This window comes from Lontra canadensis, unplaced genomic scaffold (genome assembly GCF_010015895.1).
Source record: "Lontra canadensis isolate GAN:19392208 unplaced genomic scaffold, GSC_riverotter_1.0 scaffold8, whole genome shotgun sequence".
NCBI lineage: Eukaryota > Metazoa > Chordata > Mammalia > Carnivora > Mustelidae > Lontra > Lontra canadensis.
In genome coordinates, this window is record NW_022631002.1 from 26,941,616 (window position 1) to 26,968,738 (window position 27,123).

A 27,123-nucleotide genomic window follows, 5' to 3' on the forward strand; every position below is an offset into this window, starting at 1 on the left:
GGTACCCTCCCTCCTGCTGGGAAATGGCTGGTCACTTCCCTCTAGTTCTCTAGTCACTCTGTTGGTTTCAAGTTGCCAAGGACAACTGGATTGTGGAGGGACAGATTCCAGCCTGACCTAGGGAGGAACTTCCAAAGATTCAGAGCCAAGCCACAGCAGGGAGCACTCAGGGGTACAGGGTGTTCCCTCAGTGGCAAAATGGTAGAGAGGAGGCAAGTTCCCCGTGGGGAGGGATAGCCAGGACAGTGGTCCTCAAGGTGTGTGGTCCATGGCACTGGGGCATTTGTGAATTCTCTCTAGTGCTCAGTGGACATCTTCCGTGTACATATGTATGTGTGGCATTATAAAAACTAATTTTGTTCTTCCCATATTCATTGAAATCATGTGTGCTCAACCTAAAAACATGGGCTTTATATTGTTCTTTTATGGCATTTTCATAATATCTGTATTTTTTTTTTCTGTAAATGTTTTTACAGAGAGCTCGCACAAGCAGGCAGAGAGAGAAGCAGGGAGCCTGATGGAAGGCTCAATCCCCAGGACCCTGGAATCACCACCTGAGTCTAAGGCAGCGCTTAACTGAGCCACCCAGACACCCTTATGTATATAAAAACAAGGTTTAATTCGGGATGGACAGGAAGTAAAAAACGCGACTTTCCCACAGGTGTTTTTAAGCCCCAGATAGGATTCAGAACAGGGGAGGGTTTTTTTTTTTTTTTCCATGTCTTGTAGTCAATTTCAAGCCTTGACTCCATGAGGAACTGAAGTTAGGCAGAGAAACCGGGGAGCGTTAAGTCTGTATTGATAGGGAACCTGCCTGGTTGTCTATAGAGCTGTGACCGGATCTCTGAGCGGTGAGTTCAAACCCCACACTGGGAATAGGTTGTTACTTAAAAGCAAAATTGGCATGAGAACACAGGGCTCCCAGGCCTTTATATCCTCTGGAATGATGCCTTTTTATTTTACCAAAGATGAAGGTCCCTGAACTCACTGGCTTTGCCTTAAAGCATTCAGTCTTAGAGAATTAACATGTGTCCAGAAACAGGTTTCCGCAATTCTGGTGGAATTCCCTACGCCAACCCTCGTGGGCACGCAAAGAAAAACAGACTGAGAATACAAGTTAACAGCTTTTATTACGTAAGTCACGTATTTTATAAGGGTAAACAACAAGGAATGTAGGAAACTGGTCAGGGTTGTATCCCAAACAAAAAAGCACCAAAAAACACTGTAGGTTTGCACACGTCGCTCTATTTACATCGGAAACAGGCTCCCTGGGATCAGGCACAACAGCTGCACTTGTCCGACGCCCCTTTGCAAATGCAGCCCTGGGCACACTTGGCACAACCCACCGGGCAGCAGGAGCAACAGCCTGGAGGAAGAAAAACGGCAGAGATTAAATAGGGCACACAGATTTTAAGAACTGGGCGCACTATGAAGCAGCACCTTCCCTCCCAAAAAAAGGATTATCAACCATCCAGTTTAAACTCCCCTCAGGGCATAAAGAGTAAAGATGCATGAAGTGTCGTCTCAAAAGATTCCACTCACTCTTCTTGCAGGAACTGCATTTGCATTCTTTGCATTTGCAGGAGCCAGCGCAGGTGCAGGAACCACCTGCAACAACAACAACAAAAAAAGGCAGAACCATGAGTGGACTCGACAGAGTCCCCGTGAGCGTCCCTACCCACAAACATCCCCATCACCGAGAAACAGGAACCAAAGACTCTGAATTTCCTTACCCGTGCCACAGGAGCAGTTGGGATCCATAGCGTAAAAAAAGGTTGGCTGGACTCCGCGGACAGTAGCACAACAAACAGCAGAGACTTCAAGGAGCCGCGGCGAAACACCCCGCCGACGGCCGACTTTATAGCCACAAGGAGCCGGGGCGAGTGCAAAAGCCCGCCCTCTGGCCGCTGCCTGCACACGCCCCGCGCTGAATCACCCGCGGCCGCGCGGAGCACGGGGCTCTGCGCACGGGGCTCTGCGCACGGGGCTCTGCACACGGCCGCTCGCCCGGTTCCCCGAAGTCGCCTCTGTGAGCCCCGGGCCACCTCGCATGACGGAGGGCCGGGTGCAGAGCGGGAACGCCGCGTGCCTGGTGGCTGGGCCGTGTGCCCAGCACTCTGCCCCCGTCCTCTGGCGTGCACACCTCCCGCCCTCCTGGCCTGTGCCTGAACTCATCTGTGGAGGGGACAGGGAGGTGGGGTAAGCTGGGAAGGAGTGGGGAACTCTGCTTGGATAGAAAAATCGGCTGGAAGTGCAGATCACAAAAACCACTGGGTACCTGTCAAGGCTTAATAATTCTAACAGCAGAGTAAGCCCATGGGAGATGGATGGTTATGGGTACCCTATCTGTCCAGTGTACATTAAGGGGCTTTATTGTGGGATTGTGTGTGATTATGTGTTATCTGCCTGCTCTCATTTAATCCTGTAGTAACTGTTAAAAAGAAAATGATAGGCCCAGAATGGTGTCACTTAGGTCAAGTCTCCAAAGTGAGCTTAATACCTAATCTAACTGCAGTTTCAACCTCCCTCAGAAATAGAAGTCTTAGGGGTCAATCAGGAATTTTCTGGTCAGCACCCAAGAGGCCATCTGTCCCCGGGTTCCTCTCCGTTTCCCGAAGGAAGATGAAGTAGTCCACTCAGTAAGACCTCTGCCCTTCCACCTAACCAAAGGTGACCTTGCCTGAAACAGTCCTTTCTTTTTCCTTGCTCATAACTTCCTGACCCACTCTCTTTCCTATAGAAACCTTCCACTTCCACTCTGAGGTACAACACCTCAGAGCTCCCCTCCACTTGTTAGATGGGATGCCGCCTGATTCATGAATCATGAAATAAAGCAAATTATATCTTCAAGTGTGCTCAGTTGCATTTTGTTTTTATTTTATTTTTAAAAATATTTTACTTATTTATTTGACAGCAGGAGAACGAGAGAGAGAAAGCACAAGCAGGGGGAGCAGCAGAGGGAGAGAGAGAAACAGGCTCCCCACTGAGCAGGGAGCCTGTTTTCGGAGCTGGATCCAAGGACCCTGGGATCAGGACCAGAGCCAAAAGCAGACGCTTAACTGACTAAACCACCCAGGTGCCCCCGAATTTTGTTTTTAAATACAACGTTGTGAGGTAAGGACTATCCCTTAATTTAAAGAGGAGGAAATGGAGGCCCAGAGAGGTTAAGTAGCTTGCCTACGTCACAGAGCTAATATATGGCAGAGCCCAGTGATTCAAAGCATCCAGCAGATGCTAAGGATAGATCATCTAGGGGTAGACATCACGGGCAAGGGAGAGCAAGGATCAAGAAACTATAAGCTTGGTGCTCAGGAAACTCAGAGTCAAGGGGGCAGCCCCATGGGCACATAGGGAAAAGTGACACCAGCGTCCTGGCTAGGATGGAGATTGCCTTAAGGGACAGGGGGAGCAGAGAGGGGAAAGCCAGTCCAGCCTGGAAGGAGGTGGGCCAGTGAGGTAAGGAGGGTGAGAAGGTGTCTGCTAAGCAGAGGAAGGGGAAGGAGTTGTATTACAGCCTGCAGAAGCAGCAGCCCGTTGGAAAGTTGGCATCACCCTGGAACATTTGGAAGGGAAAAGCCCACAAGAGCCTTCTTCCCCCATGTAGCTGAGGGGAAAGCGTGGAGGTAGCGTCCAAATTTCTCTCCGAGGGAGCACACCCTGCTTCCCTGCTCATGTGTGTCTGGCTGCGGGCTAACAGATCTTAGATCATCATCCTTGGAATGCTCTGAGTGTGTCATCAGAGGAGTCAGCAGCCTTTGGTTGCTGGAAGTTTCCTGGAAGCTTAGGGAACACCGGTGCTGCGGCAGGGAGTTCAGTGAAGGGGCGGGCAAGGACAGGCTGTTCTCGCAGCATTTACTGTATGGTCCTGTGGAAATGTCTTCATAGCTCAGCAACCGTCACTTGCTCGGGAACCCGTCCTGAACCCCGTGCTGGGTCACAATGCCCTTGGAACCTGCTGGTAAACATCCTGTCCTTTTACTTCCTGGCACTTTCCTTGTCTGTAATATGTAGGAACATGTGCGATTCTTGGATCCATGTCTGCGTCCCTCCCCATTCCAGCGCACTGCTGAAAAGAAGAATGGTTGTTACCCCCAAAATGTGGCTCCAGCCCGGGCACAGGGCCAAGTCTGCAGTAGGTGCTAATGCATACTTGTCAGATGAATTAATGGGGGTTATCCCCTTAATGTCCCCTCCATCCCCAGCCCCACCTTACATTAAGGGCCCATTACAAAATGAAAGTAAAAAACTTTTTTTCCACTGCCCTGGGACCTGTGTGCTCACGCCAATAAAAACAGCAAGCAGGGCGGGAGAGTTGTGCCATCAGAGGGACTAAATTCTAACAGTCACTGCCACTCACTAGCTGAGTGACCTGGGTGCAGTAGCGTGCCAGCGCTCCTCAGAGCCTCTGTTTACTCATCCTGTCAAATGATCCAATTGTACTAGAACTCGAGGGCCATGTGCAAACTGATTTTAGAGCCAATGTCTCGGAAGTCTCACTGTGTCCAGCAGCGTTGGGAACTAGTGCACTCATGGGTCTCCTCCTCCTCGGGTAGTGGGCTGATTTTGTCATTGTTGTTGTTATTTACATAGACATGCATGTTATATTCAAAGGTCCTGGTTTCTAATCAGGAAGTCCCTGGTCCACTCAGGGGAAACAATGAAACTCTATGAAGAGACAATAGGGCTTGTTTTTTGCCCTGAAAGTCTTGAATTTAGCCTTGGGTCTGAGCCATCCATGTTGGTTTTTGTTTTTGTTTTTTAAAGATTTTTATTTATTTATTTGACAGAGAGATCACAGGTGGGCAGAGAGAGAAGGGAAGGGAAGCAGGTTCCCCGCTGAGCAGAGAGCCAACGCAGGCTCGATCCCAGGACCCTGAGATATGACCCGAGCCAAAGGCAGAGGCTTAACCCACTGAGCCACCCAGGCTTCCCTGAGCCATCCATGTTGGGAGTAAAATTTGCCTCCAGGCCTTAGCTGTCTGCGTTGAATCACTGTGACTCAGTGAGGGGAAGGTTGGCCAATCACCTAGACCTGGCCCTAGTCTTGCTCATTGACTTGCCCCTGAAAGTCTCACTGTGCTTGGGACAGAGATGGAGAGGAAGGACCTTCCAATGTCTGCATCCCTAGCATGGCAGAGGATGAGGGAGATGAAGCCAAGCAGTATTAGATGAAGAAAAATACCCCCCTGCTAATCTGATGTGAGTCATCAGTGTGAGGCAAGGATGGCCCTAGCTTGCATTAATAGAAGTATGTTATCTAGAATGAAGGAGGTGAATTTTCACTCTCCTTTTAACTGCCGAGGTGGATGTTTATAGTTCTGTCCAGCCATCCACTCATCCTTCTCATAGCAGTACCCTTAGTTCTCCTTTGTACAATCTCACCTCCCTACTCTTGGTCCATATGGTTTGGATGGTGGAGACCCTGTCTCTGGGAACCTGGGCCATTCTGTCTCTCTGGCCACAGGGATTGGCTCTGACTGGTTCACCCAACCATGAACCAAAGAGAATCACTGAAACTTTTGCTGGGAATGCTGGGAAAATGAAGTTACTCTTTCCATCTGCATTTGAACCTGAGAGGAGGTGAGGCTGACTTTCTAAAGCCTTTTGTCTCTAGGAGAAGAGCCTGAAAATAAAGCCATGGCAAAGGAAATGGAGACCGACCTCACTGGAACACCTGGACCCCGCCATCCCTGAAGCCGTTGTGAGTCAATCATTTCCTTTTTAGTGAAATCATTCTGGATGAAGTCCTAACTGGCACTGTGGGCCAGACTATCCTGAGGGTTGTCTTCATGTCAGGCTTCAACTGTTCAGGAGACGGTTGATCACAATGGTCCTAAAACTCAAAACCCCATCTCGTGAACAACTTTTGAGAGGGGTGGACAGGTTCACTCTGGACGAAAAGTTACGTTTGCATGTTTGCACAATGGATGCTCTGATTGTCTACCACTGTGCGACAAATGACCCAAAGCTCAGCACCTTAAACCACCATTTTACTGGCTCTGGTTTTGGGGGGCAGGAATTCCAACAGGGCTCCTTTGTCTGATTCTTCTGTTCTGCGCGTGATCGACCGAGTTTACTTGGAGGCATTCAGCGGGTGAATAGGCCTAAGTCAGCTTCACTCACAGGTCTGGCCCCCTGGCAGGGATGGCCGGAGGCCTGAGCTCAGCTGGAGCTCTAGACCAGAGCTCGCACATGGGGCCTCTCCAGCACAGCAGCCCCTGGGCAGTGAGGCTCCTTCCGTTCAGGTCAGGGCTCCAAAGGCATGAGGACCAAGGGTCAGCATGGTAGCTGCGTGTCTCTCAAACCCTGGGCCCTGAAGCTTGCACAGCTCGGTTTCAGCACGTTGTGTTGGTCAAGCGGTGCCACATCCTGCTGCTCAGATTCAAGGGGAAACGATGAAGGCACTATTGTTGATAGGAGGAGTCAGTGACTTTGCAGTCATCTCTAACCTGCCAGAGTAGTTGTGGGGAATACGTATATAATATATATATAAATATATAATCTATAAATAATATATTATATATTAATATTATTATATATTATTTATAGATATAATTATAGATTTTATTAATATATATTATTTATATATAGATTATATATAATATATATTATATATTATACATAATAGATTATATTAATATATAAATATATATTATTTATAGATGATATGTGTGTCATATATATAACTGCAGTATTAATATATGTTATATATGTTACATATGCACTATTAATGTATAATTATATGTGAAGATATAATTATATATTAATATATATTGTTATAGAATATATATTATAGAATATATATGCCATATATTATATAGTGTATGTTATATATGTTATTAACATATGTTTTATATATATATACACACACACACACACTTGCTATATATATATATATATATATATTTATTTATTTTTTTTTTTTTTTTAGAGAGAGCACATGAGCAGGGAGTGGAGTGAGAGGCAGAAGAGGGAGACAAAGACTCTTTAACAGGTTCCACACTTCATATGGAACCCAACTTGGGGCTATCTCATGACCCTGAGATCATGACCTGAGCCAAAATCAAGAGTCAGATGCTTCACCGACTGAGCCACCCAGGCGGCCCATGGGCAGTAATACTGAGCACCTGCTACGCACCAGGCCTGGTACTAAGGACATCCTGAGTTTATCTCAGGATAAACTCAGGATAAACTGCACAGCTCAAAGGCAGACCCTGGTTTTTATAAGACAAGACCCTCGAGGTTCATGGCCGCTCGGGGGCACAGCTGTCAATGGCAGCACTGGGATTTCAACCCAGAATTTTCTGACTCCCCACTTGCATGTTTATGCCATGCTGAGAAGAAGAAATGAGGCTTGTCCTCTGTGGTCCCTAGGGCAGAACCTGGCCAAGGATGGGGCTGCAGGCGTAGAGGTTCTGCTCCAGAAAGGAAAGGCCTTTCCTGCAGTTAGAGCTGGCCATGACCGAAATGGACCCACCTGGAAGATAGTTTCCTGTCCCCACTGCAATAGAAACAGAGGTGGTGATTCTAGCACCAGATAGGGGGATAGAAAGAGGTTAGGTCCCTTCTTGTCGGGGATCCTGGGATTCCAGGGTTCTATCACAGGTACCAACTGTCTGCTCTTAGATCTTCCTTCTCTTTCTACTGACCCTGCCTTCATTTTGGAGGTGTCTTTGTTATCTAACGCTGCCTAACAGAGCGAGCAGCTGAGACAACACACAGGTATTATGTCGTAGTTTCTGTGAGTCAGGAATGCAGGCAAGGCTTAGCTAGGCCCTCGGGGCTCAGGTTCCCTCCCCGACAGCAAGCAGGGTATCAGCCAAGGCCACAATCATCTCCAGGGTGAGCTGGGACAGGATCAGCTTCCATGATCATGGGTCGTCAGCAGGGTTTGGGTCCTTAGGGACTACCATGCTGAGGCCTTGGTTCCTCATAAGCTATTGGCCAGAGGTCTCCCTTGGCTCTGGGCCACACGGGCCTCTCCCTAGAGCATTCCACAACAGGACAGTGAGCAAGCAAGAGAGAGTGTCAACAGCAAAATGTGATCAGATGAAAGTCATGGTCACTTTAACACAGAGTGACATCCTGTCGCTTTTACAGTGTTGTATTTGGGAGAAGAAGTCATTGGGTCCAGGCCACACTCAAGGGGAGGGGACACGCGAGGGCCTGAGCAGTGGAGTATGGATGGCATCATGGCATCATGGAGGCCATCTTGAAAGTCTGACTACCCCCGGTGAAGGTGGGGGGAAGTGCTTTCTCCCTGCAGGACTTTGCACGGGCTGCTTTCTTTGCCTAAAATGCTCCCTCCACCCCTGTCCCTTTCATATGTTGGGTCCCAGTGTAAGGTCACTTCCTCAGAAAGGCCTTCCTGGGACCCCAAATATTGGAGTCTCTCTGTCATCTGCAAACATATGCCTTCTCTGTGGCACTTATTACAATGATGGGCATGAGTGACAGAGCAGGTAGTATTTACGTCCTCCCGATCCTGTGCCAGGTGCTCAGGGCTGTACACATGTGAACTCACTTGATTCTTCTGACAGCTCCCTAAGATAGGGCCGGTCATCACCTACATTTTACAGAGGGAGAGACTGAGGCTCAGAGAGGCTGAGTAACACTGCTGAAAGCCACTCGCTGGTCAAGGGCCCAGTCAGGAGGTCTTTCCCCTGAGCCTGTGCGCTTAGGCCTCTGCCACACAGCCTTCCCCAGCAGCTAGTGCACTGTGTGATTTTTTGTTGTTGTTGTTTAATCTCTGATACCCCACTAGGCCGTGGGCTGTGTCTGCTGTGCTCCCTGTCCTAGCTCTGGCACCTGGCACAGTGCCCGGCTCGTGGTGGGTGCTTAATAATACAAAGCAATGGAGAAGATGGAGTCTTGCCAGAAGCCAGTAAGAAGGCTCCTTGAAGAGCGAGACCTGCCTGGTGCAGAGTCCACTTTGAAAGCCTGCATTCAGAGGGCAGCTAAACACCCTTTGGCATCCTTCCCTTCTTAGTAACCTGGCCTCCACCTCCCTTTTCTGTCCCTAAGCACTTCCACTCTAGGATACTAGGGCGTCCCACACCCTCTTCCAAACACATGGGACACTCCCACTCCACATTTTTGCTCCCTCCTTCCATCCCTAAAAACTGACTGCAGATGCCTCCTCCTCTGAGGAGTCTTCCTTGATCTCCCAACCTGGTGGAGTCTCTCCCTTCTTAAAGCCACCAGAGCCTCTGCTTGTACTTCCTCACCCACCCTGGGCCTCAGCCTCCTGAACTCTAAAATGAGGAGAGCCTGGGTGCTGTGGTCTTTAAGTTTCTTCCAGCTTCTAAAGCATCCGGGATTAAGGAGGGCAGGTGATGTAATGAGCACTGCGAGTCATATAAGACGGATGCATCACTGACCTCTACCTCGGAAAGCTAATAATACATTATATATTAACTAACTGAATGTAAATTAAAAATTATATAAAGCATCCAGGATTCCACTCCGGATTTTTGTGATGGCTTTACCCTCCCCACGGGTCTCTGAATTCCTTGAAGGGCCGAGACAATTTCCTTTCCTCTCTCCTCAGTGTCTACCACAGAGCTTGGTGATTTTTAGGCATTCATAAATATAAACGATTTGAGGGGGTGGGTTGAGATGGCAGCTCGGTGGAGATGTATGTCTCCCGTGTCTGCTCAAAATCCCATGGAAAGAGGGAAAAGATCATTCATTAAAAGGCTGAGTAATGGAAAACTCTAAAGAATGACACCAGAAGGCATCATACTCCCTGATTTCAAACTATATTATAAAACTGTAATAATCAAAACAGTATGGTATTGGCATAAAAATAGTCAAATAGATGAAGGGAACAGAATAGGAAGCCCAGAAATAAACCCATGCATACATGGTCAATTAATTTATAACAAAGGAGCCAAGAATATAGAAGGGAGAAAGGACTGTCTCTCCAATAAATGGTGTTGGGAAAACCGGATAGCTACATGCAAAAGAATGAAACTGACCACTATCTCACACCATATATAAAAAAATAACTGAAACTGGATTAAAGATTTGAATGTAAGACCTGAAACCATAAGACTCCTAGAAGAAACATGGGCAGAAAGCTCCTTGACATCAGTCTTAGTGATGACTTTTTTTTTTTTTTAGATTTGACACCAAAAGCAAAAATAAACAAACAGGACTCCGTTAAACTAAAAAGCTTCTGCACAGCAAAGGAAACCATCGGCAAAATGAAAAGGCAACCTACTAACTGGGGAAGAAATGTCTGCAAACCATTTATCTGGTAAGGGGTTAATATTCGAAGTATATAAAGAACTCACATAACCCAATAGCTAAGAACCAGACAATCTGATTGAAGAGCGGGCAGAGGACACTTTTTCCAAAGACATAAAGATGGCCAACAGGTACATGAAAGGGAAACCTAGCCCTGTTGGTGGAGATACAAATTGGGGCAGCCACTCTGGAAAAAATACGGAGTTTCCTGAAAAAACAAACAAAAAAAACTACCAGTTAATCCAGCGATTCCACTTCTGGGTCTTTATCAGAGGAAAATGAAAACACTAAATCGAAAAGATACATGCGCCTTTGTGTTCACTGCATTATTTATAATAGCCAAACAGCTATTTGGGAAACAGCCCAAATGTCCACTGACGGATGAACAGATAAACAAAGTGCATTATCTACATACGATGGACAAGCAATTCAACCTTCAAAAGGAATGAAATGCTGACCAGTGTTACAACATGAATTAACTTTAAAGACATTACGCTCAATGAAATGAGACATGAAAGGACAAATAAACATCGTATGAAGCCACTTACATGAGATACCTAGAGTAGTCTCATGTAAGTAAATTCATGGAGAAAGTAGAATGGTGGTTTCCAGGAGCCAGAGAAAGACAAGAGTGGGGAGTTACTGTTTCCTGGCGACAGAGTTTAGTTTGGGAAGATGGAAAAGTTCTGGAGATGGATAGTGGTGATGGTTGTACAACCAAGTGAATATATCCAAGGCTACCAAGCTATATACTTAAAAATTTTTAGGGGCACCTGAGTGGCTCAGTGGGTTAAAGCCTCTGTCTTCAGCTCAGGTCATGATCCCAGGGTCCTGGGATCGAGCCCCACATCGAGCTCTCTGCTCAACAGGAAGCCTGCTTCCCTTCCTCTCTCTCTCTGCCTGCTTGTGATCTCTGTCAAATAAATAAATAAAATCTTAAAAAAAAATTTTTTTAATGGCCAACGTTACGTTATCTATATTTTACCACAGTCAAACATTTTATGATGGGCAAAATATTTGAACAGACTTGCCAGCAAAGAAGACACAAGAATGACTATTAAGCCTATGAAAGGGTGCTCAACATCATTAGTATATAAGAGAATCGCAAACTGAAACCACAAGACAATACCACTTTATACTTACTAGGAACGGCTAGGGTACAAAATGCAGGCATCTAAGAGCGCCAGTGAGGATGTGGAAAATGTGCAACACTTATGCACCGCTACTGGAGATGTAAAATGGTACAGCCACTTTGGAAAGCAATTTGGCAATTTCTCCAGAAAGTTCCAGAAAGATCCAGCAATTCTGGGCACCTGGGTGGCTCAGTTGGTTAAGTGACTGCCTTTGGCTCAGGTCATGATCCTGGAGTCCCGGGATGGAGTCCCGCATCGGGCTCCCTGCTTGGCAGGGAGTTTGCTTCTCCCTCTGACCCTACCCCCTTCTCTCTCAAATAAATAAATAAATAAATCCAGCAATTCCACTCCTAAATATCTAACCAAGAGAAATAAAATATATGTCTACACAAAGACTCATGCTCCAAGGTTCACAGCCATTTATGAACATTATTTGAAATAGCCAAAAAGTGCAAACAACTCAAACGTCCACCAACTAGTGAATGGGTAACTATAACGCGGTATATCCATACACTGAAACTCCTATTCAGCAATAAAAAACAAACAAACGAATGAATGGATGAAATGAATGAATGAATGAATGACTAAGATGTGCAGCTACGTGGCATGAATCTCAAAGACACTATGCTAAGTGAAGGATGCAAAAGGCTATGGAGGACGCCATTTATATGAAATGGCTATGGGGCGCCTGGGTGGCTCAGTGGTTAAAGCCTCTGCCTTCAGCTCAGGTCATGATCTCAGGGTCCTGGGATCGAGTCCCGCATCTGGCTCTCTGCTCAGTGGGGAGCCTGCCTCCTCCTCCTGTCTCTCTCTGCCTCCTTTCTGCCTACTTGTGATCTGTCAAAAAAAAAAAAAAAAAAAAGAAATGGCTAGAAAAGGCAAACTCCTGGAGACAGAAAGAAGGTCATTGGTTGCCTAGGGTTTGTGGTGGGAGCAGGATTAAACTGCAAATGGGCACAGTAGAACTTCTGAATGACGATAGTATTTTAAAACTGTATTGTGGTCTGGACATTGGGAAGGGTATGTGCTATGGTGAGTGCTGTGAAGTGTGTTAAGCCTGATGATTCACAGACCTGTACCCCTGCGGCAAATAATACATTATATGTTAATAAAAATAATTAATAAATTTTAAAAAATGTATTGTGAGGGTGGCACAACTCTGAAAACTTGTTAATATACTTGAATCGTACACTTAAAATCAGTGAATTTTGCAGCACGTAAACTATATCTTGAAAAAGGTTTAAAAAAAAAGAAAACAGAATTCCGGCAGAAGCCAAAAACCTTTGAGAACTTCCTGGGGAAAAAAAAAAGCAGATCGAAAACAAAGGATCAGTGTCCAAAAAATATTTAAATAGCTTCTATAAATCAGTAAGAACACTACAAACAAATAAGCAGGAAAAAAGAACAAAGGACATAAATCTGTAGTCCACAGAAACCAAGGGCCAATAAATCACTGGAAAGGTTCTCAGCTTTACTGTTAAAAGGAAAGGTGTAATTTAAAATCCGCCATTTTTCCCTTCAGCTTGACAAAAAAATTCAAGGTTAATGCACAGGGTTAATGAGGAAATGGAGCATTGAACACTTGCAGATGTTGCTGGTGAAATGCAAGTTGGAACGGTCCCAGTGAAGGACTTTTGGCCAGATCTATTAAAAAGTCTGTTCCTGGGGCACCTGGGTGGCTCAGTTGGTTGGGCGTCTGCCTTCGGCTCAGGTCATGATCCCAGATTCCTGGGATCGAGCCCCACATTGGGCTCCCTGCTCAGCGGGGACCCGGCTTCTCCCTCTCCCTCCGCCTGCCGCTCTGCCTACTTGTGCTCTCTCTGTGTCGAATAAATAATAAAAATCTTAAAAAAAAAAAAAGTCTGTTCCTTGTACTCCAGCAATTTGTTGTATCAGCTTACAACTAAGAGAAACTCAGTGTATGAGGAGAAGCCCCAGTCTGCCTGTTGGAAAAAATGGAATCCACCTAAATATCCATCCATTAGTCTGTAACAAAATTTTGAAATGAGCTATGATGTAATCATTCCACGATATGCTCTATCGCCATTATTAGCTATCTGTGTCCTAACAAATATCTCCAAGGCAGATTGCTGAGTGGAAAAAAAAAAAAAAGGAAGTTGTGGTATTCACTTGCATACGTAAAAATTAGCCAAACAGAAGTGAGTGCATTCTCTTCGCAAAAGGTTGGTATGAATAAAGCTAAAGATCCCCTTGATTGTCTTGGGAAATCCCAATGTCCATATACATATATGAAATTTTTTAAAAAAAGATTTTATTTATTTATTTGAGAGAGAGTGCATGCATGAGAGAGAAAAAGAGAGTGCGAAAGAGAGACAGCACGAGCTGGGAGCGGGGAGCAGAGGAAGAGGGAGAGAAGCAGAGTCCTCGCCAGCAGGGAGCCCAATGCAGGGCTCCATCCTAGGACCCTGGGATGGTGATCTGAGCCCAGGGTCCTAGGATGTGGACCACCCAGGCACCCCTATATCCTTGGAAAATTTTTAAATCCTGCTGTCCATTTCTTACTAATTTGTATTAACTATCATATATTGTCAGTGTTGGTTTTCTCTTTCTCTCACACATAGGATTTGACAGCTCAGGCTGCCATGACAAAATGCCATACACTGGGTGGTTTAGACAACAGAAATCTGTTTTCTCACAGTTCTGGAGGCTCAAAGTCCAAGATCAGGAGGCAGCTAGGGTTCGTTTCCCACGAGAGCCAGCCCTCTTCCGGGTTTGTAGGCAGCCACCATCTTGAAAGAGAGCTCTCGGCTGTCTCACCTGAGGACACTAATCCTAATCCTATTATATCAAGGTCCCACCCTGTGATCTCCTTCAACCTCCCTACTGGCCTGTCTCCATCACATAGGGGGCTCGAGCTTCCACAGATGAATTTGAGGTGGATACAGTTCAGTTCGTAGCGCACATATGTAGCAACTATTTTTTATTGCCATGTAGCTTTGCTTATTTTGTTTTTAATTGTGGTACAATGTATGGAGCATAAAGTTTACCATCTTTTTAAAAATATATTTTTAAAAAGATTTTATTTATTTATTTGAGAGAGAGCATGAGCGAGGAGAAGGTCAGAGGGAGAAGCAGACTCCCCTGGAGCTGGGAGACTGATGCAGGACTCGATCCCAGGACTCTGGGATCATGACCTGAGCCAAAGGCAGTCGTCCAACCAACTGAGCCACCCAGGCGTCCCAAAGTTTACCATCTTAACCATTTTTATTTTATTTTTTGTTTTTTAAATTTTTATTTATTTAATTTTAAAGATTTTTTTAAATTTATTTATTTGACAGATAGAGATCACAAGTAGGCAGAGAGGCAGGCAGAGAGAGAGAGGGGGAAGCAGGCTCCCCGCTGAGCAGAGAGCCCCATGTGGGGCTCAATCCCAGGACCCTGAGATCATGACCTGAGCTGAAGGCAGAGGCTTTAACCCACTGAGCCACCGAGGCGCCCCATATTTTTTTAAAGTTTGTTTGTTTGTTTATTTATATTTAGTAATCTCTACACCTAACGGGGGGCTCAAACTCACTGCCCTGAGATCAAGAGTCTCATGCTTTTCCAACTGAGCCAGCCAGGTACCCCTCTTAACCATTTATTATAAAGGTTTTATTTGACAGAGAGAAAGCACGCACAAGCAGGAGGAGCACCAGGCAGAGGGAGAAGGAGAAGGAGCAGGGAACCCAGTGCAGGACTCATCCCAGGACCCTGAGAACATGACCTGAGCTGAAGGCGGACACTTAACCGACTGAGCCACCCAGGTGTCCCTCCTCTAATATTTTTTAAAAAGGTTTTATTTTTATTTTTTTATTTGAGAGAGAGGGCACCTGACTGAGGGTGTTGGGGGTGGGTAACAGACAGAGAGAGAGAGAGAGAGAGACAGGAACAAGCAAGACTGCACGTGCTGAGCTGGGCTTGTAGAGGGGCTCAATCCCACGACCCTGAGATCTTGACCTGAGCCAAATCAAGAGTCGGGGGCTTAACTGACTGAGCCCCCCAATGAATAGATAACAGTCCGCTGTATGTATATACCACATTTTGTTTATCCATTCACCTATCAGTGGATACCTACATTGCTTCCTCCTTTTGGCTACTGTGAATAATGCGCTATGAACATGGGGTCTACAAATATCTCTTTGAAACCCTGCTTTCAATTCTTTTGACATTACCCAAAGGTGGAATTGCTGGGTTCTATGGCCATTCTATCTTTAATTTTTCTGAAGAGCCACCATACTGTTTCCATAGTGGCTGCACCATTTTACGTTTCTGCCACGGGTGCCGGAGGATTCTAGTTTCTCCACATCCTTGCCGACACTTGTCATTTTTTTTTTTTAAGATTTGTATTTATTTATTTATTTGACAGAGATCACAAGTAGGCAGAGAGTCAGGCAGAGAGAGGAAGGGAAGCAGGCTCCCTGCCGAGCAGAGAGCCTGATGTGGGGCTCAATCCCAGGACCCTGGGATCATGACCTGAGCTGAAGGCAGAGGCTTTAACCCACTGAGCCACCCAGGCGTCCCAAAGTTTACCATCTTAACCATTTTTATTTTATTTTTTAATTTTTTATTATTTATTTATTTATTTTTAAATATTTTAAAAAATGTATTTATTTGACAGACAGAGATCACAAGTATGCAGAGAGGCAAGCAGAGAGAAAGGGGGAAGCCCCTTGTTTTTTTGATAGTAGTCATCTGCTATGGACTGAATGTTTGTGTCTCCTGGGGACTTTGGGAGGGGTTTAGGTCAGGAGGTGGAGCTCTCCTCAATGAGGTTAGTGCTCTTATGAAAGAGACCCCACAGAGCTCCCCCCAGTCCCTTCTGCCCTGGGAGGATGCAACTGGAAGTTTTGACCCAGAAGAGGCCCTTACTCGGACATGCTGGCACTCTGATCTCGGGCTTCTCGGCTCCAGAACCATGAAAAATAAATTTCTGTTGTTTATATGCTACTCAGTCTGTAATATTTTGTTATAGCAGCTCCAACAGACAGAAACATCATCCTAATGAGTGTGACGTGATTTGGGTTTGTTTTGATGCTTTTTGTAATGCAAGGCAAGCCAGAAGCAAGAAAACAAGCATCATTAGGTTTAAGGGTCTGATTTGAGTCCAAATCAGGGTTCAAATCCTGACTCTACCATGTTCTAGCTACCTGGAAGGTAGAAGCAATGATCTTGAGATCATGACCTGAGCCTGTTCTTTTTCTTTTTCCTTTTTCTTCTTCTCCTTTTTCTTTCCTTTTTCCTCTTCTTCTTCTTCTTCCTCTTCTTCTTCTTCTTCTTCTTCTTCTTCTTCTTCTTCTTCTTCTTTTTTTTTTTTTTTGGAGTGGGGGTTGTTATAACTTCATTGGTCCTGCTCCTTTCTGTCTATGAAAGTCTTCCATTTTGTGCTCCTTGGCGCTCCTTTCGATCTGCCAGACTGGAGACTGTCTCATTTGGATCAACGTTTGCGCAAATAAACACATATGCCTCCGTTTATCTTTTTAATAGACCTCATGCAGATTACCCTAAGCTCTATTTCCCCATCTGTAAAATGGGTATAATCATCATACCATTCTTTCAGAGTTTAAGGATCAAGTAAGATAATGTACTTAAAAGGACTTAGCACAAGATAATCTCAAATGTATCAATCTTTTCTTTTATGTCTCATTTAAAAGAATCGTATCTATCCCAGAGTAATAAACATTCAATTTCCCCCTTCTGAGTCTTCTATAGCTTTGATTTTGCTCCTAGGCATTTAAGCCAATTGAAAAATACTTTTTACATGATATGCAAAAGGATAGCCAATTGTTCCAACACCTCTCACTGACTAGTGTATCCTTCTGTCACTAACTTGGACATCTCTTACTCCCAGCTACACAGGGTCTGTTTTGGGACCCTCTTCTCTGTCCAACGGATCTACTCCTGAGCTGACATCACTTCCTAGAGCATTAGAACAAGTAATGCTAGCAGGTTAGAGCAAACCCCTTTTGCTGTTCCTTTTCAAAACTGGTTTGTCTTTTCTCGCACTCTGTTTTTCTACGCTCAGCCTCTTAAGTCTTAAAAATAAATCCTGGTGGGCTTTTGAATGAGCTGTCCTGAAAAACTAAGTTGGAGGAAAATTGATGTGTTTACAGCATTGTGACCTCTTGCTGGAAAACTTTTGTCTCCCAGAATTCTTTTTCTCCCTTCTCAGCCAACCCAGGTGGATCTGAATGTTCTCTTTCACCAAGGACTGGATCACAACCACAGTGGATAAAAGCTCTTATTACCCTAGTTGCCCTTGAAGAAAAAGGGGCTGAACACAAACTGCCAAATGAGATGATTTGAAGGGAGCTGAACAGCCTAGCCCGTTTCTGGGAGGCACGCTATTCAGGGTGGTGACCTTGGAAACACAGCTGACAGTTTGCCAAGACAGACCCCTGGGCCTCCTGGACTCTCTCCTCTGATGGCTCTGACAACAAGCAGCTTTGCAGGAGCAACTAGAACATTCCAGGAATCACAGGGCTTTGAGACTGGGACCTGGTTTTAATTTCCCCCAACCCCATTGTACGGATGAAGAATGTGAGGTTGACCAGTGGGAGCAAGAGACCAACATGGGGTCTGGTCTCTCTGTCCCAGACTTGAGCTTGACTTAGCAGGAAGCTCAAGTGTTATCCGAAGGTGGGGAGGACTGTACTCTGGCACCCCAGAGCTCCATCCTAGCCCCAAACAGAACAGTGGCCATGTCTCAGGATTTCAGTTTTCAAAGGGGCAGTTCCTTCAGATTAGGCTCCCCCTACCCCCACCTCCTTCCCCCTTAAGAAGAGACCAGTCCTTGGCTTATGCCGTACATGGGATTTATTGTCACTTGCCAGGGGCTGGCAGCCAAGCCTCACCACAGGAGAGGTAGCACTGGGCCACCCAGGCACTCTTCACACCCGCTTCACACCCGGTTCACACGGAGGGGCCGTCTTCACTGGCAGCAGCTGCACTTCTCAGCCCCCGCCTCCGTACCCTCTCCACCTTTGCACACGCAATCCTTGGCGCATTTCTCACATTCTGCAGGGCAGCACGAGCAACAGCCTGCGGATAAAATCGGGAGCCTCTGATGGCCTCTCCCTGCATCTGTCTCCATCATAAGGGAGGGGGAGAAGGAGGGGTGCTAAGGGCCTAGTCACTGCGCCCTTCCTAGTCTCATGCCGGGTCTGACTCAGCATCTGCGGTGTGTCCGTTGCATCCTGGGGAGAGGGGTGTCCAGTAAGTAGCCCACAGCCCCTTCGGTGGGTGCAGGGGATGCACCACTGGGATGGTGGGGTAAGTGCTGGACCTTAAGGAGAAAACATCATAGGGTGAACGGCCTTGAAAAGGGACTTGAAGGATGAACTCGGAGGAGTTGAGATGGCCAGGTGTGAGGGTTCCAGGAGCTCCGTGGGAGGATCTAGGGTTAGTCTTATTCCTCCAGCCTCTGACTCCCCAAGCCTATTACACTGCTCCCCGGGGAGACTGAGGAAGGTCAAGTTGAGGAGATCCTCAAAGGCCTGGGAGGGGCCAAGGGACCAGAACTCCAGAGCTGCCCCCCAGCCTCTCCACTGGCTTCCTCAGGCACTGAGGTTTGGAGGTGAGGGTTTCAACCAGGGTTGCAGTTCTCCACCCCAGCTCCCCAGGAGAAGCCCACGATTTACAAAAACATCTTGCCCCAGGCCTTGGGTACCCATCATTGGGGGTGGGGGCTGGGCGACTGTATCTTATGGTCTCCCCAGGTGGTTCTGTCCCAGTAAGAGTCAAAAGCAATATAATAGGGGGCCTCGGGCCTCCCATCTTGCATAGACAGACTCCGACAGTAGGGAGCACTGGGGGCAGGGGTGGGGTGGGGGGCGCCCACACTCACTCTTCTTGCAGGAGGTGCATTTGCATCCCTCGCACTTGCAGGAGCCTTTGTCGCAGGTGCAGGAACCGCCTAGAGGGGGGACGCCACAGGAAGAGTTAAATATGCTAAAACTGGGGTGCAGCCAGGCCTAAAGAAGGAGACGGGGTGTCGAATCTCAGTGCCCTCTGGAATATAGGCACGTCCACCTTTTGACGAGGTTAAAAATGGCAAGCAGGGAGGGTCCCTTCCCCCAAATGTCCTTGAGCGGCCGGTAGGGCGAGGGGTTCTCTGCAAAGTCAGGGGGGCGCTGTGCCGCGGGTTGGGGGCGGGGGCTCACCAGTAGGGCAAGGGCAGGTCTCAGGGTCCATGTCCAGAGGAGCTGCCGCTGGAGGAGGTGAACTGACTTCTCCCGGCAACTGGACGCACTAGTGGCAGCAGGTGGCGAGGCTTTTATAGCCCCAGGCGGGGGCGCGCAAGCAGAGTCCGCGCGCGCACGGCGCCCCCTCTCTCCATCTGGGCACACGGGCTTCGGCGGAGGCGCGCATTGCGGCAGCGGTCCCCTCTCCCCCGCCCCACCCCACCCCACCCCACCCTACCCTGCTGCCGTGAGCACTGCAGGGTGCGCGCGCGTGCTCCCCAGCTCCTCTCCCGGGGCCACTCCCCACTGCGTGCACAGGGGGCGACACTCCCCGCTCGTCCGTGCGCGCGCGGCTGTGAGCACCGATGGGGACGCGTCTGCCGCGGCACCTATCCGCGGCAGAAAGCGCGCACCTCCCCGCTCAGAAAGCCGCATTGCATGTTCCCCAGCCCTTCCCTGCCTCTCATCTCCTCTTATTCTAAGATTCTGGGGCGCGCTACTCATCCAAATGGGGTGCTGAGCACCCTGCTGCTCCAGGACTCCATTCCCCCATCCCTCATGAATTGGGAAAGGAATCGTAACAACAATGGAAGGGCCTTGCAAACTGGATTTGGGAGGGGCGGGGCTCTGCGAAGCCTGAAGGACAGGCCTGGGGTGACTTGGGGGAGATCTGGGGCAGTGGTACTTGGTGGCTGCGTCCTAGCTTCCAAGGGAAGCAGCTCTCCATTTATCGTTTCCTTCTGTTAAGTCCCTTGTACCTGTGGTAGGCTGAAGAAATGGCCCCCAAAAGAGATCCATGTCAAATCCCAGAACCTCTATTACCTTATTTGGACAAAGGGTCTTTGTAGATGTCATTCAACTAAGGATTTTTTTTTTTTTTTTTTTTTTTTTTTTTTCAGCTAAGGATCTTGAGAGGAGATCATCCTGGATTGGGCCTTAAATCCAATGACAAGTGTCCCTGTAAGACACACAGAGAATAGACGGAAGAGGAGGAGGCTGTGTGACAACAGGAGCCAGAGATTGGAGTGACGTAGCCCACAGCCACCAGAAGCTGGACCCAGAGCAGATCACTTCCTTCCTTTGGGCCTCACTCGCCTTGCTCAGCAAATGAACACACTTAATCCCCAGGAAACAGAGGAGCAAAGGAAACCATTAGATAACCGGTCAAAGAGTTTGAAGAAGAAGAATTGCCAGTGGTGGCATTTCACACAGTCAGTCCCCTGGTGACCGCCCCCATGGGGATACCTCAGTTTACCTGCTGGTGGTGCAAACACCTTTCACGCAGCAGCGGCTTCCTAGGGAAAAGGCTTATCTAGAGACAGAGTTTTATTATTCTTTAAGCTTTTATTTATTTATTTATTTGAAATACAAAGAGAGTGTGCACAAGGAGGGGCACAGGGAGAGGGACAGACTCCCCAGTGATCAAGGACCCAATGCGGGACTCAATCCTGAGATCAGGACCTGAGGTAAGGCAGAGGCTTTAACCCACTGAGCCACCCAGGCAGGCATTCCTAGGGACAGTTTTAATTTTTTTCTTAATTTTTTTAAGATTTATTTATTTATTTGACAGACAGAGATCACAAGTAGGCAGAGAGGCAGGCAGAGAGAGAGAGGAGGAAACAGGCTCCCCGCAGAGCAGAGAGCCTGATGTGGGGCTCTATCTGAGGACCCTGGGATCATGACCTGAGCCGAAGGCAGAGACTTTAACCCACTGAGCCACCCAGGTGCCCTAAGACAGAGTTTTTAAAAAAGAGAACAGTGGAAGGAACGAAGGAAAGAGGGAAGAAGGGAGGGAGGGAGGAAGAAAAGGAGAAATTAATTCCAGGATCTTTGCAGTAAAATGTTGGAAAGGTGGAGGTGGGAGGGGACCACCCAGTGCCTCCCCAAGAATGGACATTCCTCCATAAGCCCTCCCAAAGTGTCCTTACCACCTCTCCCGCCCTAGCTTTCACTTCCTTCCAGGAGATGCCTCCTTAGAACCTGCATCCCTCCCTCTTTAGACATGATCCCAAGGCTGCCTCCCAAAGAAGGAAGGTCTGGTGAGCTTTCAGACTTTGGTTTTGTTGAGCGTCTCCAAATATCCCCCATGCAGAGTGAGCCTCTGTTCTCAGCGTTGGACCCTCACTTCCAAAGGTTGGCTGGAAACTCTTCGTCCCCCAAAAGATGAGCTACCCCAAGGGCCTCCAAGCGGCCTCATGTAAGGGGTGGAGCTGGCTGGTTCCTCCAAGCTTTTCCGGTCCCAAACGTGTTGGTCTGTGAGTCTAAGCATCAGTAGTAGTGAAAGAAGAGAAAAGCAGAAGATGAGAACCTAAAGTCTCAGGAGACCCTATGGTGCGATCTAGCAAGGTATTTAATGGGAAGTCCAGGTTGGTTCTCAACACTGACTTCCTGCTTCCTGTTTCGGATGACAGAGTTCACCAGCTCTAGCATCACAGCTCATTTCCTGTTTGTTTTCATGTTGCCTAAGGCTCCTCTGGCCCCACATCCTGTTACCTGTAGCCCTCCAGGCTTCAGCATCTAGAACTTTCCCTGCCGGTGAATGTGCCTGCCAACACACTTAGCCAGAGCTTCCCCCTCCTTTCCATCAGGCATCTCAGACTTCCTTGGGATTGAGCCTCAGAGGAGGCCATTCAGAGGGTCCTGGGGTAGCTCATCTTCTAGGAGATGATCTCAGAAAAAAAGCAGGAGTCCAGCAAGCCCCTCCCCTGGGTTGAACTTGATCCAGGGCCGCACTGGGCTGTTGCACTGTCCTCAGAGGGTCTCCTAATTTACTGTCCTGGAACCAAACAGTTGAGTAGTTTGAGTTGAGTAGGAGTTCAGGAGCCTGGACAAATAGTGGTGTCCCGAAAGAATTTGCAAATGTGCTTCTCTGCAAGTAAAACCATTTCTGGGGGAGGACCCGGCTTTATTAGTAGAATGAATGTTGAGTGAGCAACTGTATCCACCGGCGCAGCTGAAGCGGCAGAAGGGGCCGGGGTCACAGAGAGGGTAAGGAGGCAGGGTAAGGATGGGGAGGGAGCCTCACCCTGGCATAGAACAACTTAGCTAGAAACTTAATAGCCCTCTATCTCCATGGTTACCTCCTGTTTATGGCAAATTATTCAGTTTCTCCTCTGCAGTAGTGATACAAGACCTCCTTTTAAAGTAAATTTAAGTATAATAATAGACCAGGTGATATGTGATTATGCCTAAAATCGAGTAGGTGGTTCTCAAAGGACAGCAATCGGGGAAACATTGCCCTACAGCAGGCTGATCCCTTGAGTGCTTGCATCCAACGCGGCTGCTGCTTCTGTCTCCCCTGCCCTCCTGCATCCTTCCTAGCCGGGCATTAGCACCTTTTGCGTGGGCTCCAAAGGCCACGGGAAGATTCTGTTCTTCTCTTTGATCACTCGTGGGATGGGAAGTGTTGGAGGAGGTGGCGGGGAAAGGCAGCCTCCATGCTTCCAGGTTTCAGAAAGTGGCCAGGTTGACCCCAGCTGCCATGCCAATACCTTGGTTCCTGAGATTTACTCCAAAAATCTAAGGATGATAATGCAAAGTTTTCCCCAAGGAGCTCCTCAGTAGAATAGGAACAATGGTGGTCTGCCATCTCCTCTCAGTGAGGGACCTGGGGGTGGGGGGTGGATCATGAAGCCCAGAGCGAGGCAGGGCTCCAGCTGAGCTGATTTGGGCATCAGTGGGTTGGAGTTCAAGGGCCACCCGTCGGGGAAGGTCTTGTGCATGGTGGGGGCAGGAGCTCCATGGCTCCACAGGGAGGGGGTCATGATGAGGGAAGGGTCTGTTTTAGCGGGGGGGCACCAGGAGAAAGCCCTCAGCGCCCCCAAACTACAGGAGACACTCTGGGTGTCTGCTGAGCTCCCACATCAGGATAATGGGAGTCCTGTCCTGCTCATATCATCCAGACCACCCTGACAATCCTGCCAGAATCTTCTTCCTGAATGCAGCGAGTGAAGACTGAAGTTCTTCAGAGTGACTGGCTTTGGTGTCAGGCCTGATTTTGAATCTCACCCGTTTCCCTCTGCTATTCACTGGGGATAATCATACTCCTTTTTTTTTTTTAATTAACATATAATGTATTATTTGCGCCAGGGGTACAGATCTGTGAATCATCAGGCTTACACACTTCACAGCACTCCCCATAGCACATACCCTCCCCAATGCCCATAACCCAACCACCCTCTTCCTACCCCCCAACCTCCCAGGAACCCTCAGTTTGTTTCATGAGATTAAGGGTTTCTTATGGTTTGTCTGCCTCCTGATCCCATCTTGTTTCATTTTTTTTCCCTCCCTAGCCCCCACGACCCCTGCCCTGCCGAATAATCATACTCCTTTCTCCTTATGGTGAACATTCTGAAGTTTCTTCAAGCAGATTGCAGAACACGTCCCAGGTGCTCAAAAAACAGTGCTTCGATGACCCCTCCTCCAGGAAGTCTTCTTTCCTGCTTGCAGCCAGATGTAACTGTCCTTGTTACAACTTCTATGGGTTTTGTCTAGATATTTTCTTCCCTGTAAGAGAAGGGAGAGGGTTAGTCCAACAGTGTCCCTGACACACTCTGAGGTCTGTAAAGGCAGAGCCTAAGCAAGGAGTTTCTTTCCTCTCCTCCCTTCTATGCTTAGCAAAATTCCCTGTGCATCTAGAATGTCTTTGAGTGCCGAGTGAATGAATCAAAGTGAGAACTAGGAGTCTGAGTTCAGGCCCACCCTTTTTTATGGGATCCCTTGAAGTCTGGGTCAGGAAGAGTCAGGTTAAATTATGTATATCTTAATGAAGTTACCCCGTGGTTCCCATCATCCTGCTTAGTGTAATGAGCACTGTGGTCTTGAATTCTCTCCTTCACTACCACAAATGTTTATAGAACACTGGCCTTAAGCCACACATTGTGTTAGGAATGGCAGGAGCAAAGGCAGCAGGACAATGACAACGTCTGTCTTTTCTGAGAACCCACTATCTGGGTAAGGAGGCATTTAATAAGAAATCCATCTGCATGTGGTACCTGGGTGGCTCAGTTGGTTAAGTATCTGCCTTCCATTCGGGTCATGATCCCAGGCTCCTGGGATAGAGCCCCACATCAGGCTCCTTGCTCAGCAGAGAACTGCTTCTCCCTCTCCCTCTGCCCCTTCTCCCCATCCGCCTTGAGCTCTGTTGCGCTCTCTCCCAAAATAAGTAAATAAAATCTTAAAAAGAAAGAAAGAAAGAAAGAAAGAAAGAAAGAAAGAAAGGAAGGAAGGAAGGAAGGAAGGGAAAGAAAGAAAGGGAAAGAAAGAAATCCACACATAGTAAGCTAAGTGTTGCCAGGAGGTACATAACATGGTGGTGCCCGTGCTTTCTGCATAAACCCATCTCCCCTCTCTCCCTTCCTCATTAGATCCCCACTCCTCTCCACCCAGGGCTGGGAGCCAGCAGCATCTCCTTCTCCCAAAAACCACCCAGCTTGACCCAGGGCTAAAGATCTGTCTCACATCTCACCTTCCTTTGGTGGTTCTCCACGGTTGGCAATTTTGCCTGCAGAGGATATTTGGCAATGTCTGAGAACATTCTAGTTGTCACAACATAGTGGTGGTGGTGGTGGTGGTGGTGGTTGTCCTAGTGCTGGCCTCTAATGGGTAGAGGCTAGGGTTGCTAGCATCCTACAAAGGCCCAGACTAACCTCCCCCCAAAAGAAAGACCTGGCCTAACATGTCAATAGTGCCGAGGTTGAGAAACCTTGCTTGACTTTATCCTATAACAAATCCAGGATGGTTTTTTTCACAATATGTTTTGAGTTGAGCATCAGAAACTCTGCCTTATCACCGACTTCCTATCACCAGACCTCTGATTCATCCTCTGTCAGATGTGGGAAGTCATGCCCAGGGACTGAACTATGAGAAAGTAAGTGAGAGCACTTGCCAGGGAAGGTGGATGATGAGGCTGGGCATGGAGAGGGAGGGAAGCCTCCATTGAGCAATATGTATTGTGGTCACGTGACCCAAAATTTCCAAACTGAAGCATCAGTTTCAAGTACTCTGCCCTATCCTTGCCTCTAAAAATAAATTGTACAATTCAGACCATCTGTACCTCAAATTCAAAAACATCTGGGTCTAGCTCCCCTCTCCTTCTTCTTCCTTGTTTATTGCAGAAATTTTGAAAAATTAATAAATATAAATCTTTCAAATATGAGAACAGAAGCCTACCATATACACTGATTTATAAATGACCTTTCTCCTTGCTTATCAGATTATGAACATTTGTCCATGAAATCAATTCCACTTCTATAATTTTATTTTAGTTCATTACACACTTCATTTAACCAGTCCCCTACTTAGACACACTTTTGTCATTTCCAGATCTTCACTGTTATAACCCGTGATGTGGCAAACATCTTGGTAGCTTTTGCGTGTGTGTATATTCATGATTTTTTTTCCCTGAGGATACAACATTCCTTACACTGGAATTTCTGGCTCAAAGGATACATTTTTTCCCCATTGTCAAACAGTATTTTTTTTTTTTTAGAAATGTGCTACCTCAGTAAATTTCGGAAAATCCAGAAAAATAGAAAAGAAGGAAAATGAAAAATTATCTTTTATCTGTGATTTGAACATAACCACTGTTCACATTGTGGCATATTTTCATTTCCATGGTTTGTATTCTGTGTGGCTTCTTTTCTAAAATAAATGACTGCATACCTAATTTGCAACCTAATATTTACTTCAGATTTTACCGTAATTATTTCCTGCGTTTTTGCATTTTTCGTGGCTGTATCATATCCTGTTGTATGTGCTGCTGTGTTACTTGAAATGATCTCATAGACTTGAGGCCGTTTCCAGTTTTTCACAATTGCGGATGGTACTGCAATGAATCTTTTCATGGGAGTGAGGCTTTTTTATTTCCCCCTGAATCTGTGGCAAATTCTTTAGACAGCTTTCCAGAAATGAAGCTACTGGGACAAATAAAAAGGATTTCATGGTTCTTGGACCCATACTGCCAAATTATTTTAAAAGCCTCATGTCTTGTGAATCTGGGTGAATCATTGTTAAGGGCTTTTTACACCTAACCGGCCCTTGGAGATTTTGGCCTGATTTATCTCCCCTGCAGCCTCAGTCAGGGTTCTAAGCCCTTTCTGGGATCTCTTGGGCCCCACACATCGCCTGACTGAGGCGGAAAGTACCACCTCAACGCTGGCACCAGGCTCAGAGCGCCGCCTCCGCACCTGCCTCTGGACCTCGAGCGCCCCCTGCAGTCCCCGTGAGGAACTTCCGTCCTCGTCCTGCGACCTGCCTGCCTTTCCTTGTTTTCCCCACTAAGGCTTCCTCTGGCTGCCATCCAAGTGGGATAATGTCCTAAGCCCGTGCAGACGCGGTCCCAGCCTCTCATGGGTTTCCATTGTCCCTTAGGCAGCACAAGAGCACAATCCGTGATGTGTGAGTCTCCTGATACAACAGCTCTTCCTTGAGAAAGCTCTTCTTTTTCTTGGCCTAAAAATCTGTTTCCTTGGTGTTTCCTTCCCCTGCTCAGGTTGGACCCCTCATGGTCGCCGGTAACTAGTTGCTCACTCTTCTCTTGGACCTTTTCCCCAATTTAT

At 47.2% G+C, this 27,123-nt stretch overlaps 1 protein-coding gene and 1 long non-coding RNA gene across 2 annotated transcripts; one reads left to right on the forward strand and one right to left on the reverse strand.

The window, feature by feature from the left end:
* Positions 1–1,156: 1,156 nt before the first annotated feature.
* On the reverse strand, positions 1,157–1,767 carry LOC116865849 (metallothionein-1E-like). Its single transcript, XM_032854432.1, has 3 exons — positions 1,734–1,767; positions 1,543–1,608; positions 1,157–1,366 (listed from the first exon to the last, which is right to left on the reverse strand). The coding sequence occupies exons 1-3, from the start codon at positions 1,759–1,761 to the stop codon at positions 1,275–1,277; spliced, it is 186 nt and encodes a 61-aa protein (XP_032710323.1). The 5' UTR covers positions 1,762–1,767; the 3' UTR covers positions 1,157–1,274.
* Positions 1,768–3,068: 1,301 nt separating this feature from the next.
* Positions 3,069–12,960, forward strand: LOC116865976. Its single transcript, XR_004382285.1, has 3 exons — positions 3,069–3,114; positions 5,615–5,701; positions 12,907–12,960. It is a non-coding gene; the product is annotated as an uncharacterized LOC116865976 (long non-coding RNA).
* The last annotated feature ends 14,163 nt before the right edge of the window (positions 12,961–27,123 follow it).

Coding starts and splice junctions, on each gene's coding strand:
- LOC116865849 (XM_032854432.1), bottom strand. CDS start 1,761: ATGGATCCCAACTGCTCCTGTGGCACGG. Junction 1,609..1,733: donor CAACTGCTCCTGTGGCACGG/GTAAGGAAATTC, acceptor TTGTTGTTGCAG/GTGGTTCCTGCACCTGCGCT. Junction 1,367..1,542: donor ATGCAGTTCCTGCAAGAAGA/GTGAGTGGAATC, acceptor TTCTTCCTCCAG/GCTGTTGCTCCTGCTGCCCG.